Source organism: Asparagus officinalis, chromosome 3, assembly GCF_001876935.1.
Source record: "Asparagus officinalis chromosome 3, Aspof.V1, whole genome shotgun sequence".
In the NCBI taxonomy this organism is placed as follows: Eukaryota; Viridiplantae; Streptophyta; class Magnoliopsida; order Asparagales; family Asparagaceae; genus Asparagus; species Asparagus officinalis.
In genome coordinates this window covers 37,258,619-37,278,962 of record NC_033796.1, presented here as the reverse complement: position 1 = coordinate 37,278,962, position 20,344 = coordinate 37,258,619, and the positions used below count along the sequence as shown (strand labels likewise).

Here is a 20,344-nt window from a genome sequence, read left to right as displayed (position 1 = left end):
CAACAAGTGCATGTAAGACGAAAATACTTAAATTCTGGTAACAACCAAACAAGCGATGCACAAGAGGTTAACTTACAAACTAAGCACGTCTCGAAGCAGAGCTCAGGCAACGATTGATCGGAGAAAATAGAACATAGTCAAAACAACAAGTGACGAGAAAACTTAATATCCGATAAAAATTTGACCAGGTTTCAATTTAAACTCCGCAAAACGCAACAAAAAATCCTGAGTACAGTTCTGGCAGATCAGATCATAATAATCAACACAGGAAAGAAACCAGACGTACAAGGTCTGTGCCTACGAAATAACCCTGCCCTTTGTCTTCAGAGACGTAGAAATCTCAGCATTTCTGTCGTTTTCTTGACACTGTAACCTTAATGTCCACTGACCTTTAAACTACATACGGTCCACAATTTAAGGTCCACTATGGCAAAAATGGACAAAAAAAATTAAGCAGACTTCTCAGTACCTGCTAAACTTTTCAGCAGCTAACATTTCTCCAAACATGAACAACAAAAATTAGATAAAAATAGGAAATAAGTGGTCTATCAGCCTCCAGGCTGCTTTACAGTTGCTCCTCTTGTAGCCCTCTTTCTCTTCAAAATCCCAGATTCTCAGGTCTCTATACGCTCTCTCAGTTTCTACTACTTGGTTTCTTCAGCTGTTTCTCTGATGTTGGCTGCTTTCTCAGCAGCAACATTGTCCACATCACCTTTGCTTTCACCATTGCAGACTGAAACAGACTCAGTTGCTTCAGTTTTGGTTGTTAGAGGAGCTATAAGATAACCATTTGATTTCTCTATCCCATTAGATTCGGGTTGTTGATGTGGAAGAAAAACCCCAGTGCCAGGAACTGGGAGTCTTGGAGGTTGACCTTTAGGACATGGTCCCGATGTCCATCCAGCTGAAGCTGACGGCAGGGGCACGGGCATTGGCACTGGTCCGGAGCTGGGTGCAACGAGAAGTGGCTGGATTCCATTGGGTGACGGAAGCATTCCAGAGTTTGAGATGACTACATATTGCTTCAATCCTTGTGGCCCATGAGCAAGGTTTGGTGGTCCAAGCGATGGTGGGCCCCAGGGTGCAGGACCTGGAGATGAGAATCGAGGATATTCAGGATGGCCGAACTTCTTGGATTGGGACTTCCCAAAGGTCAGAAGTACACGCCGTTCTTGTTGGGAGGGGATGGCACGCTTCACTTGGTGAGCAGTCTTTTGTTGCATTAAAAGGAGACTCCTGAATTTATATATGAGAGAGAGTGATAGCAATGTTCAGCAAAATCTGAGATGGCATTCAAATTCATGGTAAAAAGAGGAGTTGAAACTCGAACAGCATATTTGTATGTTCAGCAACATTACTACGGAACAATATATGGGTTATGGTATTGAAGTTCTGGTACATGATTATTCAATAGTTGAAGGTAAATGATATCAAATGAATGCTCCAGTTTTCTTGATATACATGAAGAAATAAGTAGTCTAATGGTGCTTTACTTTCTGTTTCAGTTTATCCTGTCTGAGAATCAGATAATTGTGTGACTCATGTTACAATCCATAGGTTCCTTATGTGGCAAAAGTATATAATTATTTATTACATGTTCATCTACACAATAGACATATAATACATTCAAGATTAGCAGGCAGGCTACATAACTGCATTTCAAGTCTTAAAATAGCATATGATGCTTTTTCAAAACTAGAGTAAGACATGGTCCAATCACAATGCACTGGTTATGGCAAACAAGAACTGGTATAACATTATTATATACATAGAGTAGGCATAACAAACAAAAAGGATACCTCACTCGCTATACATTGCGCGTCAAAGCTCTAAAATCATATGATATATGATGGTTGTGGCAAAAGCTAAGAGCAGGTAACTGTTCGCGCTTCTCCAACACCAAAACAAACCATACACACAAAGAGACAAATGTGCGCTCCAGTCAGAAAGGAAAGGCAGAAAGAAAACAAAATAACTCCACATATTGCAGCCTGTGTGTACCGCATAAGGTTTACAAAGCTACTTAAATATTCTTAAAATAGAAGAGCATGATATTTCAAGACCAAATAGCGGACTGTTAACCCCAAAGGGGTCCAAAAATAACAGGTGAAACAGCAGAAGAACAGGAATCAAAGAATCTCTCGCATTCACAATCCAAGAAAACTATAAAATTTGATAATCTAGATTCCTTACGATGACTCTAATCAGTAACAATCAGATCTCCATAAAACCTTATAGTGCATGCATCTCAAGTAGGGGTGCTAAACCGTATCCGTATCCGAGAAAATATCCGTAACCGTATCCGTTAGGATACGAATATGGTTACTCAAATCTATAACCGATAGGATATAGTTACGGATATGGTTTTGTAGTGAAATATCCGTATCCGTATCCGAAATATGCGAATACATATTAGTCATACTCTTATGATAGTTTCGATTCTTAGATTATGGATTTGTGGTTAATTTTGATGATCAAGATGTCTAATCTTAACTTTTTAATTATAATGGACATATTAACAAACTCTTTTGTATCACATGAACTATGTTTTTCTCAATACTATCTAGTTTTCTCATATCTGTTTTGTATCTGCATGCATATCCGCTTATATATCCGCATGTATATCCGTAACCGTATCCGATTTTAGCAGATATGGTTATAATTTTTTCTTACCGAGGTATATCCGCATCCTTATCCGTATCCGAGATGGGTAAGCGGATATGGATATGATAAGCATCATATCCGAGCCGTATCCGGACCGAATGCACCCCTAATCTCAAGTGAGCATAAGAAAAGATTATTCATTGCCAATTATCAATCAATTCTAGCATCCCACTGAGGTTTGGGTATATCCCACACATAATGTCTTACTCGTCTAGTGCATGTTACAAATGCAAATGAAGTACCATTCTTGAATAAGTACAGAATTCTTTTCAGAAATGAAGTGACATCTAATGTTTTAATGCTTACTAAATAGTAACTAAGGCTTCAAGCACCCATATTTATACTCTGGCATAATACAGTATGAAAAATTAATTATTGAGAAAATAGCATTCACAATACATCAATACATCCGTCTTATTTCTTCAACAGCATATATAAAGGAAACTATTTAAGCATTTACACATATTCCTTCCCAATTTAAATGTATATTGAATCGCTTTTTAGATGAAAGGGCATCATTTACTTTCCATTTAAACATGCCACATTCAGCATTGAACTAATTTTGCTTAATTATGCGTGTGTTGGTGTTGGTGGTGTTTTTTTCCTTTTGTTTTGTTTTGATTTTTTTCTTTTCTCTTTTCCTTTTTTTTCTTTTGGGTGGGGATTTTGTTCAGGGCGGCAGGGGGGGTGGCAGCCGTTGGGAAACTTGGCAATTAATAGCTTAATTACAGGACAGATAACACAATGAACTTTTGATAAACGTCCATAAGCTTATTTTATTAGACTAAACCCCCCTGAACTTTCGGAGTTAATTCATGTAACCCCCATGAGCTGTTTTATTTCACAAAATCTTGCCTGAAAATTTATCTTTTAATCCTCCTATTAGCACCATCAACTGAAATGTGTCGCTGGCAAGGGTCCAACTATTCACACTCCCAAACAGTAACTTTGGGGGTGTGTGAGGACTAAATTGCCCTTCTCCCAAACCAAACCAGGCCAAGTCCATTCCAGAAACACCCTCAACATCAAAAGGGCATTTTCGGCAATCCAACTCCCAAAATTACTGTTTGGGAGTGGATATAGCAAACGTGCGCTGGCAAGCACAGGCCAAAAAAAGATGAAAAATCCCTTTCTGGTCCCAATAAAATACCGGTTTATTAAAAATGGAAAATAGGTAACTTTTTGAGATTAGGGAATTATTTTCATCTTTTTTTGGCACATACTTCCCACAGGAAATGTTAGAATTGATGGTGCTACTTTGGAGATTAAATGAGAAAAATTTCTTGTGAAATTTAGCAAAATAAAACATTCCATGGTGGTTATGTGTAATAACTCTTACAAGTTCAGGGGAGTTTACTGTTATAACATTGATTTTTATTTTTTTTATTTTTTTTTTTTTTGGGGGGGGGGGGGGGGGGGGTGCAACTCCTCAAAAGTTCATGGGGGTTTTCTGTAATTAACCATTTCTAATGATATGAAACATTATGATTTCATATCTGCTAAAGTTGACCTACTATACATTTTTATGGAGAATATTTCAAAACAAATAACATGGATTATCACAGGCTTTGCACAAAATTATCACAAACTATTTTAATTAGTAAAAAATACCACAGAACTTTAGAATTAGCAAAAGACTACTACATGCTATTGAAAACGACATGGTAGTTTTATGATGCGCTTGAAACTAAAAGTCTCTCGTAGTTGATTCAAGGTAATTTTATAGAGCATAAATAAATATTTGTTGCATTTAATTCATGGATGTTTCTACAAGTTTGTGGGTTTTTCTACTGACTGGAAAGTTTGTAGTATTTTTTTCAAAGCCTTTGATTAATCATATATTTGTGAAAATTTTCCTATTCTTTATGACTTTGCAGAACTTAACTCTTCAACTTCATATAATGCTAGACTTGTTCAAATTTCCTTTTATAAAAGTCAACATTTTGGTGGCATTTCTGCACTATATACTATATTGTGTAAATGAAAGTAAATAGGTATCTCGAGCATGTAATATGAATAAAGGGTTGTATATGACGTGTGAGAAATGTTGTCTAAGAAGTGAATAGGGCATGTGACCTAACTGAAAGGATGTATTATATAATTGTAGAAATAATTTAAGTACATACATGTGTCTAACGAATGTCTAATAAAGTGTCAGTGTCCAACACAGGTCTGAATGTCAGATTGTCTGACATAGGTACGGCTTCAGGATGGGAGTATACGTGATACATAGGTGAGAGGAAATAAATAAGGACCATAATGTTAACTTGGATAACTTGTTAAACCTCACCTCAATGAATATGAGTAAGGCCTTACTATAATTTACTTATTGTAACTGATGAAAATTTTATATTTAAATAAAACTGGAAATTATACATAAGCCTTGGGATCTCAGTGGATTAATGCTTGGAGTGGTAACTCAAAAGCTGAAATATAAAGCTCGCTGTTTGAGAAATCCAAATTTTAACAAATAAAACAAAATATAGGTACCCAATAGAAAGTCTGTAAGAGCAGAATATTTTGTATGGACAAGATGCTGTATGGATACATCTAATATATGATGCACTAAAATGCATATATCATAGTGGGATAAAGGAAGACGAACCCAGATTTAATGGCAAGCTTGAGGGGACTTCTATAATTTCCTCTATGATCTCCTTCAATAATTCGACCAAAAACCATGTCACATGCCGTCAAAAATAGAGTGCAAACAGGTGTCCCATACCACGATGGCCAAAGATGAGGCTGTGAATGGTCACCCTAGACATAAGCACATATGTTACGCTTGTATGTTAAATCATTATAGTTAGCAAAGTTCAGAGCATCAATAACAGTTGCTTACCTCATTGAAAAAATCGATAATACAATAATCAGGCTTAATAGTCAAAACCTGATTCTGGATCAATAGATCAAGGGCATCCTGCAACAAGCTTGGAATAGCCTCCGCCTTCCGCTCTGAGAGAATGGGCTTTAAGATAATGATAGCACATTTGTACAGAATTCATTAATCGCAGAAAATGTTGTACAAGGAAGAACTTACCAGAAGAGTTCCCAGTTGTAGTTTCATCTAGTGCAGGTCCTTCAGCAATGGGGATGCCTAATTGGATCATTTCTCTCCCATGCCCTTTCATAGGCCTCTTGGATACAACAAAGGTACGCCCTGATTTTCATCATTCCAAAGAAAAGGTATTTAGTAATGCCAAACTATGAGAGGTCAAATTTATCCACAGCAAAAGCACAAAATTTCCTCATATGCAACTCTTTCTTAATGTTATAAACAACTCTTTTAATGGGAGGAAATAACACTACCAAGCCCAACCCCCACCTCACACCCTCCGCCCCAGAAAAAAAAAGGAAAAAAGGCAAAACAAAAATCACAAAGAAAAACCCCTCTTTGAATGGCATGATTCCAAATGGCATAAAAGATCGTAATTACTTATAGATGGAAGACAAAGTTCATGAGACTCCCTGGAAGATATATGAGCCCTTAGCATGCTAACAAAAACCAGTAATTCAACAATCCTCCTATAAATTTAGAAGATATCATGTTATAGAAATTCCTAAATTTTGTTCAGGTTAGATCCTTGAAGTATTGGAACAACGTAACTGAAGGGATGGACTGGTGCAAGAGGGAAAATAACAGATGTAAACATCTGAAAAGCAAGATAATATATCTCCTCATGTGTAACTCTTTATAAATACCAAACAACTCTTTACTAATGCCAAACAACTCTTTACAAAAATAAAAACAAAAAACCCACCCAAACCAACCCAAACAAAAACAAGAGGGAAAAATTCTCGAATGACATAATTCCAGATGGCCTAAAAGATTGTGGTTATACACGGAAGGGAGAGAAAGTTCATGAGACTACCTGGAACATGAGCCCTTAGCATGACTGACAAAAAAGAGAAATTCAACAGAAGAGTCTCTCCCTTATATAAATTTAGAAAATCGCCTATTATAATGCATATTTCTCACTAGCCCAAAGATTTTAGGGTATGATATATGATATCAGTCAACTATTTCATCAGATTGGCTTGCTCCTAATCTATAAGATAACTGCATCTACCCGAGTCAAATTGTATATTAAACAAATCATTCCAAATTCTTCACTGGTCGCTTAATATTTTCTTTTCAATATTTCAAATGTTTTTTTTTCTCAACCTTACAATTTTCCCCAAGTGTTAAGACTCCTGAAAAGGTCCATTATATAACTTAGACGTATGCAAATGATCCATAGACACAGAAAGATTGGTAATCATGTATAACTAGGCCTAAAGCCTCCAACTTTTGAAAGAATAGGATTAAGTTAGTAACTAATACTGTTCTAATTGCAGAAATAGATTGGCAAAAGCTGGTTAATCATATGAAGATCTTAAGATAGCAATATTAATACAAAAACTGTGACAAAAATAAGGAACAATGAGAGATGATAGCTTGTTGGATGAGAATATGAAAAAGGGAAATAAAGGAGTTCACCACGGAACTCTCTTTTATGACCAGCGGCTCTCAAGTTATTTGCTAACGAATTTAGCCTCGTAATCTCTGAACTATCAAACAACTCCTCAAAAAGTTGAAGTCCTTCAAACATATTCATCTGCAGATGTACATTCATGATTCTGTTAGCCTGTAGCATAATGTTAAAATTGAAATGTTGGTATTTAAAGTATCAAGAGCAAGTATTCCAAATAAATTAAAAGGCTTCAGCGTGTAACTTCTGACATACTTCCTTCCCGTCAATTATCTCATTCTCAACGAATCCTTTGGGTGTCGGTATAAGTTTCTGTGTTGCATCTTGATTTTGAATTTCTTCACCGCCTTGTGGAAGTGAATCTGTGCTGCTACCTAAAAGTGTACCAGAACCAGACATAAGATCCATTGCTATCGAAGAGAAATTAGCAAAAAGCTTTTTCTCAGTAATTACTGGGCATCTAAAATTATAATGGTGAAAGATAGGCGATCAAGAACCCAAAAATACGTCAGATGAAACAGTTAAAAGCAAAGTACCAAGAAGTAACATCTCAAAGAGCAAAAACTACCATTCAATATGCAATTATACCAGAGAATAATATAGTTAAGAAGCTCTTAGAAGATCAGTAGAAACAATTATACAAACTGTGGTTATGAGCCAAATCTGTAGACCAACATGATAAAATAATCTACCGTCCTTTGAGATTAGTCCAGAATTAGTAACTTCTGTAATTTGATCAAGGTTCAGAAGAAATCATGTTTAGGAGACTAGAAGCCTTTAGCTCTCAAATGTAAGTTGCCAATATCTTATTTCAGATTAAGCATGCATTGAAAACAAGTAAGCTAGTACCATCCATAATCCTAGTTGTTTAGAAAAACAAACAAGTAGCACATGTCACCGGCTGTGTAGGTGTTCTAAAGGGAATGAAATCATAACTCCATGAAAATACCAGAAGCGTTTACACAGGATACTCCATGTATATCATTGATTTCAGCTGTAAATCAAGATACTCCATGTCTATCATTGCAGAAATGAAAACCAGTGAAGATTAGAGGTTCAATAGAAAGATTCTATACTTAATAGGAAAAGTTATGTTACCTGGGTACTTCTAATCTGAAGCCATACCCGCACCCAAACTCCTTGGACACTCCTTGCATATATGCATACATTTATTCGGGCATGTACTCAATTATAAAATACATGTTTTGATTCAAAATACTTGTCATACAGTTTATGGAAATATATTCTACACTTCACATCCACGTCTTGGGAAGTGTTGGACACAGTTTAGGTTTTGAATTATGATTTTGAAGGATCGCTTGCATGTCTAGTTCAAAAACTAGTGATTTTCCAATTTATAATCCACATAATAAAAGAAACATAAAATATTATACGAATTTTAATTCTCATCCTTGTTCTCATATAAATTATTAATTCCACTATATAATATGTCTATAAATATTTATATAGCCGTGTGGCCGTACCCTAAGTTTTACAAATTTGTCATGTCCCGTACCGGTACCCATACCCATACAACATAGTGGAAAAGTATTAGGTAGACAACTCCAGAGAGGATTCCACATCGACATTTAATCATAAGAAACTGAAAAAGATTATTGAAAATGTAGGTATCAGTGAAGCTAAAGTCAATCTCTGGTTTGAGCTATCAGTTAAAGTGATTATGCCTCCTCTATGTCACCATCATCCAAACCAAGGAAGTTAAGTAGAAAAATTTTATACTTACATGGAAAAGGAATGAGTACACAGCTATAGATGAGGATTCAACGATGACATTCTATCATAAGAACTGTGCGCAAAAAATTAAGATTTTGGTATTAGCGAAGCTGAACTAAATCTATGGTTCCAGCTATCGGTTAAAGTGCTTATTCCTTCTCTATGTCATCATCACACTCTCAACCATTTGCTAAATGTTTACAAACCAGACAGAAAATTTCATGAAAGATTTTGACACAAATTTCCAATTAGATTATCAAGTGGGCATCCATCATCAGGGGCTTGGTGTCAAATTCATGCACATGAACATTATGAACGAGAGGGGCTTGCCACAAACCCTAGAAGGCTAGTTAACAGGCAGTGAATTTTATGTTATTGGTTTTACAGTTTTAGCTCATACAATAAAGGAGCAAATCCTCCTCAATTTTCCTTGATTAAGAGTAAAGAAAGAAGCAAGATGATAAATTGTATAGGCATTAAATTCACTTCGAACAAGATAAGGACTTTTCACATATCTGGATCTCAACATGGAGAGAAATGGTTTAAAATAGACTTAATAATTGAACAAATGCAGAATATGTTGTTCATAATAGGCAGTGGAAGTGTGGAAACATTTTAACATATAAACAGTTGAATGACCCCTGCTACAGAAAGCAAAATAAGTAGGCTTATTAGACCTTCATACGAAGTTTTTATGATAACAACCTCTCGACTTCTTGCTTTGTCCTTTAGTTCAGGAGAACAATCTTTGTCTCTTTACTCCAAAGCAAACAAATTATTGTTCAAGAATCCAAGCTTTTTACCTTTTTTACTGAAAAAAATTCAGTTATCTCCAACCATAGAATTTTACCTCTCGTACATGGGTTAGAGCAAGTTTCCACAGCTGCAGACTCCGACCTACTGCAATCAGTTGAAATTTTTGTGTCCTTAAGGCTGCTATCTGTCTCTGAACTGAGAAGATCACTACCCCCTGAAGAAGTTGAAATAGTGTACAAATTAGTGGTCATATCTCCCCTATTAGTTAGTTTAGATGTAACATATCCAAAATAGGCATTAAGTACAAATTAGTGGTCATATCTCCCCTATTAGTTAGTTTAGATGTAACATATCCAAAATAGGCATTAACATGTACAAAATTTTAACTTATCTCCCCTATTAGTTAGTTTAGATGTAACATATCCAAAATAGGCATTAACATGTACAAAATTTTAACTCCCTAGCAGGGACAGAACTGACCATGGTTCTATAACCCTAATTTTCTATACAGAAATTGCATTCTTTGGATCCCAAGTCCCCATAGCTTTTACAATTTGACATTATACAGTAAAGAAGTATTTGTTGCCAAACATATCCAGTTAATGATAATTGCATTCTTAGTTCTTAATTTAGAAAGAGAAATATTTTATACAGGATACAGGAACTGCATTCTTAATTAGAAAGAGAAAAATCGGAAATGGACATTATACAGAAATTGCATACTTTGGATCCCCATAGCTTGTACAATTTGTTCATTCATGGAACCTACTCTGTAGGCAACACTTGCTAAAAAATTTCTCTTTATAAATTAAGAACTAAGCTCAGATACTGCTTTCTAGAAACTCCGAATAATTTTCCTATTATTATGTAAACTACTACAGCTCATCAAATTCTTTGTTTGCAATGAGACGAAACTTAATAGTGAATCCAAACACATTCAGTTGATGAACCAACTAACAAAAAATGCATAAAACTAACAAAAAATGCATAAAACTATCTCCATAATCAAGAAAAGCTTAACCGATCATTTTTAAAAGACAAAAGTTCTGCAGCACCCTTTTTTTGGAGAGAAAGTTTTGCAGTACCCTACAATAAGGAATCAACAATTAGAAGCCAATGTGTGCCAAATATATCACAAAAACACCATATGTAGTAAACAATAATAAGGTTGCCATCAATAGAGGTTGCAAGACAATGTATGTAACGGATGCATAGGCACACTACATTAGCTTGCTGATAATTCTGGAAAAGTACATATCAATGCAATATACAATATTAACGTGTCTGTTATATGTCATGCAAAATACAGCTTCATACTACATGGTTCGTTGCTTCAAACTATGCAATTGCATTGACATGATTTCCAAAACAAAGAGGTGCCACCCCAAGCAATTTCTAAATAAGGTACCATATTAACTTAGACAGCATCTCAAATACCAAACAGAAATTAATGAAGCATGTGCTGACCAACAGATGGCTTCATAACAGAAGTGTATACGCTTTAGAATATGCAACGACAATGATGCGAAACAAAGAGACATGTACTCGAGTAATTCCCAAAGGTGGCATATTTAACTTAAAATGCATCTCGAATACTAAACAGAAATTAATTAATTGTGTGATGACGATCAAACGACTTCTTAATAGAAGTGTCCATGCAACATACTATTCAACAAATTAGCACATAAAATGCAATGCGTCTCAAATAAGGCATAGAAAGCAATGCTCCAAGATTTGGTCCTCACCCTCTTTCTCCCCAACAACAGGGGACTGCCTTCCATCCGGTACTTGCTCCTCGCCCGCTTTCCTATTTCCCGATCTATACCTCCCCCTCTCCCTAAAACTATCAAACCTATTCATGTGCTTATACCCCGATCTCTGCCCATCCTTTGATCTCTGTTGCATCCCCCTCCACTTAGTCTGCTCCAATGCATACACAACTTCCCCAATTGGGAAAAATTGCTGGTAATGTAGCACCGGACCCCAATTAGCCCTGCGATGGTTGATGCAGCCGATGACCCGATCATACTCCCGGGGATCGCCCGTGGACTGCAGGTGGTGNCTTGGGGCGCTGCCATTGTGTTTGTAACCATTAAATTACTGATCGGATCTTAAACAAGTGGCCAATTAGATTAAAGCTGGTAGCTTTTGATGGATATATCAAGAATCGAATGATCCAAAATGCAAAATGCAAAATTTCTCGACCACTAAGAGAAAAATCAGAATCGGCTCAAAAATCCTGCAAGAAAAATAGGATCGAGGGAGAGAGGATGAGAAATGCAGATGGCGATCGCCGATCAGGATCAAGATCTGAGTGATTCGCTGGTTAAATTCAACCTAATATCACCGCGATCAGAGAGAATCAAGAGATAATTTAGAGGCGGGGGGGGGAACAAGATCGGAGGAAGCGAAATCTGAAAGGAAATTGCTAGGGTTTTAGGGGGAAGGGAGAGGAGAGAGACTGTGACTTTGGGAGCACGCAACTTCACGCCTCTGGATAAATGCCTGCTCTCTCTCTCTCTCTCAGCTGCGCCCTCCCAAAATGCAGCGCTCTACAGAGAGAAAACTTTGGGCATTCGTAGGGGCATTTCGGGAGAGAGAAGGGAGAGGGAATAGGGAGGCGAGGAGCATTTTGGGAAATTGGGTCGAGACCGCTTGTTTCTGACTCGGATAGTCCCAGTCACAAAATGACAGAGCGGGACCAGTTTTGTGGGCCCGACGATGAGGGGTGAGCTCTAGAGGGGGTGCGTGGTATTTCGGGAGGGGTCGTTGGGAGCCTCGGGCAAGCGAGGGTATTTTGGGAAAGTCGGCTGCTGTTGCTTTCAACTCGGTTGGGGCAGGACTAGACATCAGCGTGGGACCCAAGTGCGTTTTCAGTACCCGCATAGTGATCACGTACGCTGAGTACGTAGCTTTCTTTTTTTTTACTTTTTTTGAGAACGCGGATCCGTGATCAGTGCGATCGATATAATTTTTTTTTTTTTGGTAAATGCTAAATATAATACAACTTATAATAATGTAAAGTCACGAAATTGTGAAGCTATTTCTCATGAGTACATGTAGAAACAGTATCTTATAGTCTTATACTTTTGTACATTGCAGAACATTATTAGTACACAAAATGTAATGTAGTTTATATCACCTATGTTTGGTTCAATTCCGTGTAATACACGAACAGGATTCCAAGGGGAAAAAAAATTGAGTTTCTTATTCATTTCTTAGTTTGGAAACCACGATGTTTTAATTGTTTTCACAGTGTTTTTGTCAAAAACAAAATATCATGATGTTTTTTGAGCTAAATCATCCCCAAACTAAAAACACAACACTTATTTCAAAACATCTTTTAGGTGTTTTAAGTTAGGGGGCTGTTTGTTTTGCTTCTTTTCCTCCTGATTCCCTGCCAAAACTGACAACAAACAGTCAGTTTTGGCAGGGAATCAGGAGCAAAAGAAACCAACCAAACAGCCCCCAGGTGTTTTGGTTTTGAGTTTGAGGATGTGTTAATATAATATCTAACATAATATATTAAATATAAGTAATATATAGTTATTATCAACATACTTATTATATTATAGTATATTATATTATAATTAATCTAATAGAAATAATAAAATAATATTATTTTAAAAATATTATATAATATATAACAATAACAAAGTGATATACCAAAAATAATTAAATATATAATTATTTGAACATAATATGTAATAATTATAATATAATAATTATTATAAAATAATATAACTTATTAAAGTATAATATAAAAATATTAATATATTATACACTAAATAATTTAATATATTATAAAGTAAAATAATTTTTAATACTAAAATAATTTACTGCTAACAAATGTTAACATAAAAATAATATATTCATAATATAATAATATTGATTTATATCATAAATTATTAAAGTATTATTAATAAACTCTAACATATTAGAAACTATAATATATGATATAATATTAAAATATTTGTAATATGTGAATTTATTAATAATGTAGTAGTAATAAAATAATATTATCATTATTAATAATATTATATTCTATTAATAATAGTATAATATTATATAAGAATACAATAATATTATTTTAAAAATATTATACAATATATAATAATAACAAATTGATATACCAAAATAATTAATATATAATTATTTGAAAATAATATGTAATAATTATAATATAATAATTATTATAAAACAATATAACTCACTAAAGTACAATATAATATTATAATACATTAACAATATTATATTATATTATATTAATACTTATAATAATGTTATTATGTAAACTAAATATTATAACATTTTATTTATAATATATTTTATTATAATTAATGTATAATATATTAATAATATGTTTAATACTAATGTTGTAATAGGTCAAACTAATGTTGAACAAAAACACTCAACATGGTGTTTTGAAAACACTTTAAGGGAAAACACAACACCATTGTGTTTTTTTTACAAAAACACAACAAAGAAAACACTATGGTTAGCAAACAATCACTCTTTTTTATATATTTTTTAATGCATTTTCTTAGCAATTCTGCCTTCAAAATCTGGAATTGGTTTTTTCCACCAACAATGATGTTTTTTTAACGTTTCTGATAAGTTTTTCCGAAGTTTTTTTTTTTTTTTTTTGAACCAAATTGGTGAATAGGAATCCATTTAGGTATTCTGACACCGAAAAACTGTGTAATCAGTTTTTCATGTACAAAACAGGCCCAGACTTTAGAGTCAATATTAGGAAAATTGTGCACGTCCTCATCACATGGTTTCCTGAGAACCACCTTTGATTTTTGCTTCCCAATACATTCATTATTTGTTCTTCGATGCTAATCACCTCATAACTCCCCTGCATGCAAACAAAAGCATCCTCAAGTAACTTATGGGGATAATAAAATGGTTGATTTGATTTGTTTTGATAAATTTTAGACAAATCAAACCGAACAGATTTATATTCTAAACTAATTCCAACCAAACTAAGCTAATTTGATTATGTTTGGTTTTGGTTTAGTTTATTAAGTTCGGATTTGGACTTAATTAGTTTAAAATTTTTAACGGTTTGTAACTATTTCACTCTAGGAGAAAAAGGCTTTGCTCAAAGACCGGTGAATTATATATGCACGGATTAAAAGATCAACAAGAAAAATAAAAAATAATATAATCAATTGAAATGCAACTAATATTGCAAGAGAGAGAGAGAGGAATTCGGGAATAAATGAAGAAAAGAAAAACAAATAGGTTAGAGAAATTGCAAAGAAGTCAGTTTAAATTGAAAATTTTTCGAACCAACAAAATTGAATGTGTTTAAAATTAAATGAATCCTCGAAGAAAAATTCCTCAAGGACTCAAAATATGAGATCAATAGAGGGGACAAGTGAGGTGTCTCCCTCCTATTGGATAATGAGTTGGCCATCATTAATGATGGCCAACTCATTATCCAATAGGAGGGAGACACCTTACTTGTTCAGCTAGTTCATTCTGTTTAATTTGTTCAAATGAATTAATGCTCACCCATGACCTGCAGACTGCAGTCTTACTTCTTCTAGAAAGAAATTGCCGTGGCCTACAAGTGACCGCATAACGTTAACATGCGGACATTGTATAGAGAGTTGAGGTAAGCACGCGGGATTAGTTCTGAGTGGGCGTCCATTAAACTGGGTGCCGTTTGAAAGGATTAGTTTTTTGAATTACGTTGCGGAGGGCATTCCGCTTTTTATGCAACGACTTTTTTGTTTTCAGCAATTAATTATAATGGTTCGCGATTAGGTCATTGTTAACTCCTTTTGACTTCCATGAATCAAACCAATGACTTGACTGGTCATTTTGTAAAAAAGATGGGAGTTATATAGTTCACATCTACCACATATAATTATATTGGTCATTTTATAAAACAGATGGAGTAATATTGTTCACATCTACTACGTATAATTAGGAAGGAAGATATGAATTTTACTTTAGGAGGTAATAGACATTAAATTTTCTACTGTTGCAGGACTATTTTTTTTTTTAAATAGTCTGGAGTTCTTTTTTTCCGGTAGGAGCATGGGGTTTAAACCTTATGTCAAACTTCAACTGTTCTCATCGGCCAGTGAGAAGTGAGAACTTCCCAGCCAAACGAACTATGCAACCTGCATTGGTACCCATTGTTAAGTATTTGGGTACCAAAGACCAGAAATTATCTAGATGACTAACATATGAAAAAGAGAAGATTTAAAATGCATCTCAATAATAAGGTGAGTAAAGTATATGCTGGTTTTGGTCGTGTAAAGAACGAAAACTGAAACAAATTCTGAGAGGTTGAAAACTCTCGGGTCGGTCGACCGACGGAGGAGATCCTGTCGACCGAAGAGACTATAGAAAACGAGCTCAGGAACTCACTCTGGCCGGTCGACCGAGAGTGGTCATCTGGTCGACAGAGAGGTGTGCGCCGGTCGACCGAAAAAGTGCTATATATATATATATATATATATATAGACACACACACACACTAGGTTTTATACACGTGCAATGCACGTGATTAAATATCATGATTAAGTATTTTTAGCTTATTTTATAACTAAAATTTGTTCCTCAGTTTTACTCTAATAGTTTATGCTCATTTTTGTCTCTAAACTTTAATATCGCGATTAGTTATTTTCTTTAATGTTTGTTTAAATGGGATACACCCAATTTAAATTTTCATGTTAATATTAAAATTGATAGAAAACAAATATAATTTGAAGCTAATTTAAACTTTTATATTATTTTGACTTACATAAAACCAATCTTTACTTAAGAAAATACAATGTTGTAAAAGTAAAAAATATTAAAATAGTGTTATACAAAGAAGGTGAATATTTAAAACCAATAAGGAAAAATAATTGCTTAAAAGTATGCTAAAATGTACAAAAGAGAATATAAATTTTGTCCCTAATCATTGATAGCCTCCATAAAAAATTATAAATTAAAGATTAATGCTAACTCTAGTATACTTTTATATGATAAAAGTATATGCACAAGCATATAAAAGTACTGAAAAAAGCTTCATTCTAAATATTTCTAAATTCACACAAAATAATTAAACTATTCTATAAAATATTCATAAAATATTATCTTTTACTCCTTCTGTTTTTTTACTTAGCTAATATCAATCATTTCTCAATTTTATCTTTTTCTCGAGCAATTCTATAGTAGTATCTTCATCATCTACTCGATTATGACATTGTGCTAGAGTTGTACTTTTTGTGTTGTTATCGTTCCTGGGCTCGTTAATCTTTTATCTTGTTATTTAACTTCACAAAGAAGTTAAATATATGTTCGATATTCAACACAAATTTCTTAAAATACAGACTTTGATTTTTTCATTTCAATGAGAATAAAAATTAATTTCATATATATAAAATTCTTTGTGTTCTTAATTTATTACTTAAAAAATATTAAGAGTTACCTCTATTTTTTTCTACAATAAGTTCTTCTAATGTGCATCTAACAATAGTTTCTGTTACGTCAGTAATATTACATTTGCTCTATCCATGTTATTTTTTACAAAGATCTAAACTAAATATCTATATTTTTTATTGCTAATTTACCTTAGATTATAATATTAATATTTAATTTCTTTAGTATTTTTAAGAACAAAGTATAAAATTTATGAATGCTTACTAATTTTTCTTACATCTTCCATAGAGAATTCTTCTTTGGTTGGGACAAAGTTATTAAATTATTCTTCAATGTAACTCAGTCGGTGCTTCTTTAATAGACATGTCTTATGTTAATGCCAATTCAAATGATTCATGGACGTTTTCTGAATTTTAGATTTATTTCCGTCACTTTTCCATTTGTAATGAAAATAGTTTGATTCTTTTGAATGATATCTTTGAATATTCTGATAGTTTCTCCATACGTAATTCATTGTATTCTTTGAATGCTAAACTATTATATTATAGTATTTTATTATTTTTTATGGATTTAAACATCTATCAATTAATATTACTAATGTGTTTTGCTGCTCCAACTTATTAGTAAAATTTTATGCAGTTGCTTTAATTTATATGGTGACGATAATTTTTAAATCTATAATATTTTTAAAATTTTTATTTCTTAACCAGATATTTTTAATTCTTATTATTTTTGTTTACAAGTATCAACTTAGACTGTCTTTAGATGCTGAAAAGGGATAGTAAACCCCAAATTAGAAATTAAATATATATATCTTAATGAAAGAATATCTAACAATTATACTTTTTTCTACCAAGTTTTAAAATTTCAACCCTTTTTTGTTATTTGGAACTTTAAGGGTGTAATTTATAATTTTTAAAACTTTGAGAGTATTTTTAAAAAATTACTTTTAAATTTGATAGTTGTAACTTCTATGTTTCATGTGTTGGTGGTAATTTTTAAATGTCATAATATTTCTTACAACTCTGAAATTTTAAGGCTGTTTTTTGCAATTGTTAAAAGTATAGATTAATTTTTAAAAATTTTAAATTTTAGCGGTCAACCAATAGTTTTTAGATTTGATGTGTACTGGTTATAAATTTTAAAATGTTAAAGTTTTTTATATATTTTTTTATTTTGAAAGTAATTTTTTATAATTTTTGTAACTTTGAGATTAATTTCGGTAAATTTTAAATTTCTAGGTGCATGAGGGTCATCTCTTGAATTCACTTTTTGTTGTTTGCAAATTTTAAAATTTTTATAATTTTAGGGTTTTTTATAATTTAAACTTTTGAATGAGTTTTTATAATTTTTAGGACATTGAGGGTGTTAATTAAAAATTATAAATTCTTCGGAGGTTGCTGTTAATTTTTTAATTTCATATTTGTTATTTTAAGCTTTGAAATATCAGAAATTTTTAGGTGCATTATGATAATCCCTTGAATTCATCTATGTTATTTGTAAGTCTTGAAATTTTAGAATTTTAGGTGCTTGTTTGTAATTTAAATTTTTGATGGTGTTTCTATAATTTTTGAGATAATAAAATATTATCTTCAAATTTTAAATTCTTCGCTGTTAATTTCTTGATTTCATGTTTGTTGATTTAAGTTTTTAGACGTCAGGATAGTTTTAATAATTTTAAACCTTGTAGGGTATTTTGTGTAATTTTAAAACTTTTAGATTTTTTTTGCAATATTTTATGTATTATAGTACGTTAGCTATGTATAATTTCTTTATCTTTACAAACTAATACCATAAAATGATGTTTTTAATATTTTATTAATATATATTTTTTTGAAATTGTTAAGCTATAGATAGTTCATGTAGAATTAGTATAAGATATAATTATGATTACGTATAATTTCTTTATTTTTACAAACTAATACCATAAAAATATGTTTTACATATTTTATTAATATAACTTTTAGAGTTATGCTAGGGTTTGTAGAATACGAAAAAAGGGTTTTGACGGCTATTTGAGAGAGATATCTCAGAGAGATAAAAACCTATTTGTGAGCATTGTAATCTTCTTCAATTAATCAAAGAATTGTGTGGTGTGGCTCCGTAGGACGTATGCACGTTGCCGAACCTCGTTAAATATGGTGTGTTCTTTCTTGTTTATCTTTCATGTAATTTTCTTTTATTTGTTGTGATTTTCCTACTTGCTAAACTCTTAGCACAAGATCCGGAAAGGCCCGGGTTCGATTGATTGTTTCGAAACCCCAACAACTGGTATAAGAGCTTCGTTCAGGAGATTTGTGTGAGAGTCATGGCAGAGGAAAGCAAATCATAGATCGAGAAGTTTGACGGGTCAGATTTTGCCTACTAAAAGTCACAGATGGAGGACTATCTGTACCAGAAGGACCTTTATCGTCCGTTGATGGGCAAGGCTAAGGGAAAGAAGGAGGAGGAATCAGACGAGGACTAAAAATTATTGGATCGGAAGGCTCTAGGGGCAGATCTGATTGTCGCTCGACAAATCAGTCACCCATAATATATTGAAGGAGAATACGACGGTGGGACTTATGGAAATGCTCGCGAAGATGTACGAGCAACCGTTAGCCACAAATAAGTTGCATCTCGTCAAGATGCTCTTCAACCTCATGATGGCAGAAGGATGCTCCTTCACGATACACCTTAGTGAGTTCAACACAATTGTTGATCAACTTATCTTCGTGGACATCACATTTGATTGCAAAGTGCAGACTCTATTGATTCTATCCCAGTTGCTAGATAGTTGGGCAGGTTGCGTGATCGTAATTAGCAACTTGGCGGGGAAGTGAGCGAGGTTGTTAGCATGTTTCTATTCGAGGAGGTTAGAAGAAAATTGTCCGAATCAGAAAGTTCAAGTTCAGCCCTAAATTTCGAGCAAAGAGGCAGAAGCCAGAAGAAGGAAAATCAGAACAGGAATCGATCGAAGTTAAACAAGAAGAGGTCAAACTCGAAAGTTAGGCCTATCAAATGAAAGTGTTAGAACTGCGGTCAGGAGGATCATATGTCTTCAGCTTGTAAAGTACAAAAGAATGATGTGAATGAGCAGGAGGCTCATATCGTACAGGATGCCTTGATCCTAGCTATGGACAGCGATTCTGATTCTTGGGTCATCGACTCAGGAGCTTCATTCCACGCCACTACTAATAGGAGGCTTCTACATAACTATGTAGCAATGGACTTTGGAAAAGTATAATTGGGGGATAATGAACCCTGTAGTGTTATTAGAAGATGTAACAACCGTAAATTTTAATACGTATTTAAATAAAATTTTCTAGTATTCAAAATATTATATTGTA

At 33.5% G+C, this 20,344-nt stretch overlaps 1 protein-coding gene across 1 annotated transcript in view; it reads right to left on the bottom strand.

Moving 5' to 3' along the window:
• Window positions 151–20,344, bottom strand: part of LOC109834964 — a 26,104-nt gene continuing 5,910 nt past the window's right edge. Inside the window, exons 5-12 of the mRNA XM_020402971.1 lie at window positions 11,372–11,697; window positions 9,721–9,840; window positions 7,392–7,510; window positions 7,145–7,262; window positions 5,705–5,824; window positions 5,507–5,619; window positions 5,270–5,424; window positions 151–1,236 (exon numbers count right to left, since the gene is read on the bottom strand). Coding sequence (XP_020258560.1) covers window positions 645–1,236; window positions 5,270–5,424; window positions 5,507–5,619; window positions 5,705–5,824; window positions 7,145–7,262; window positions 7,392–7,510; window positions 9,721–9,840; window positions 11,372–11,697 — 1,663 coding nt within the window. The 3' untranslated portion in view covers window positions 151–644. The remainder of the gene's footprint in view (window positions 1,237–5,269; window positions 5,425–5,506; window positions 5,620–5,704; window positions 5,825–7,144; window positions 7,263–7,391; window positions 7,511–9,720; window positions 9,841–11,371; window positions 11,698–20,344) is intronic.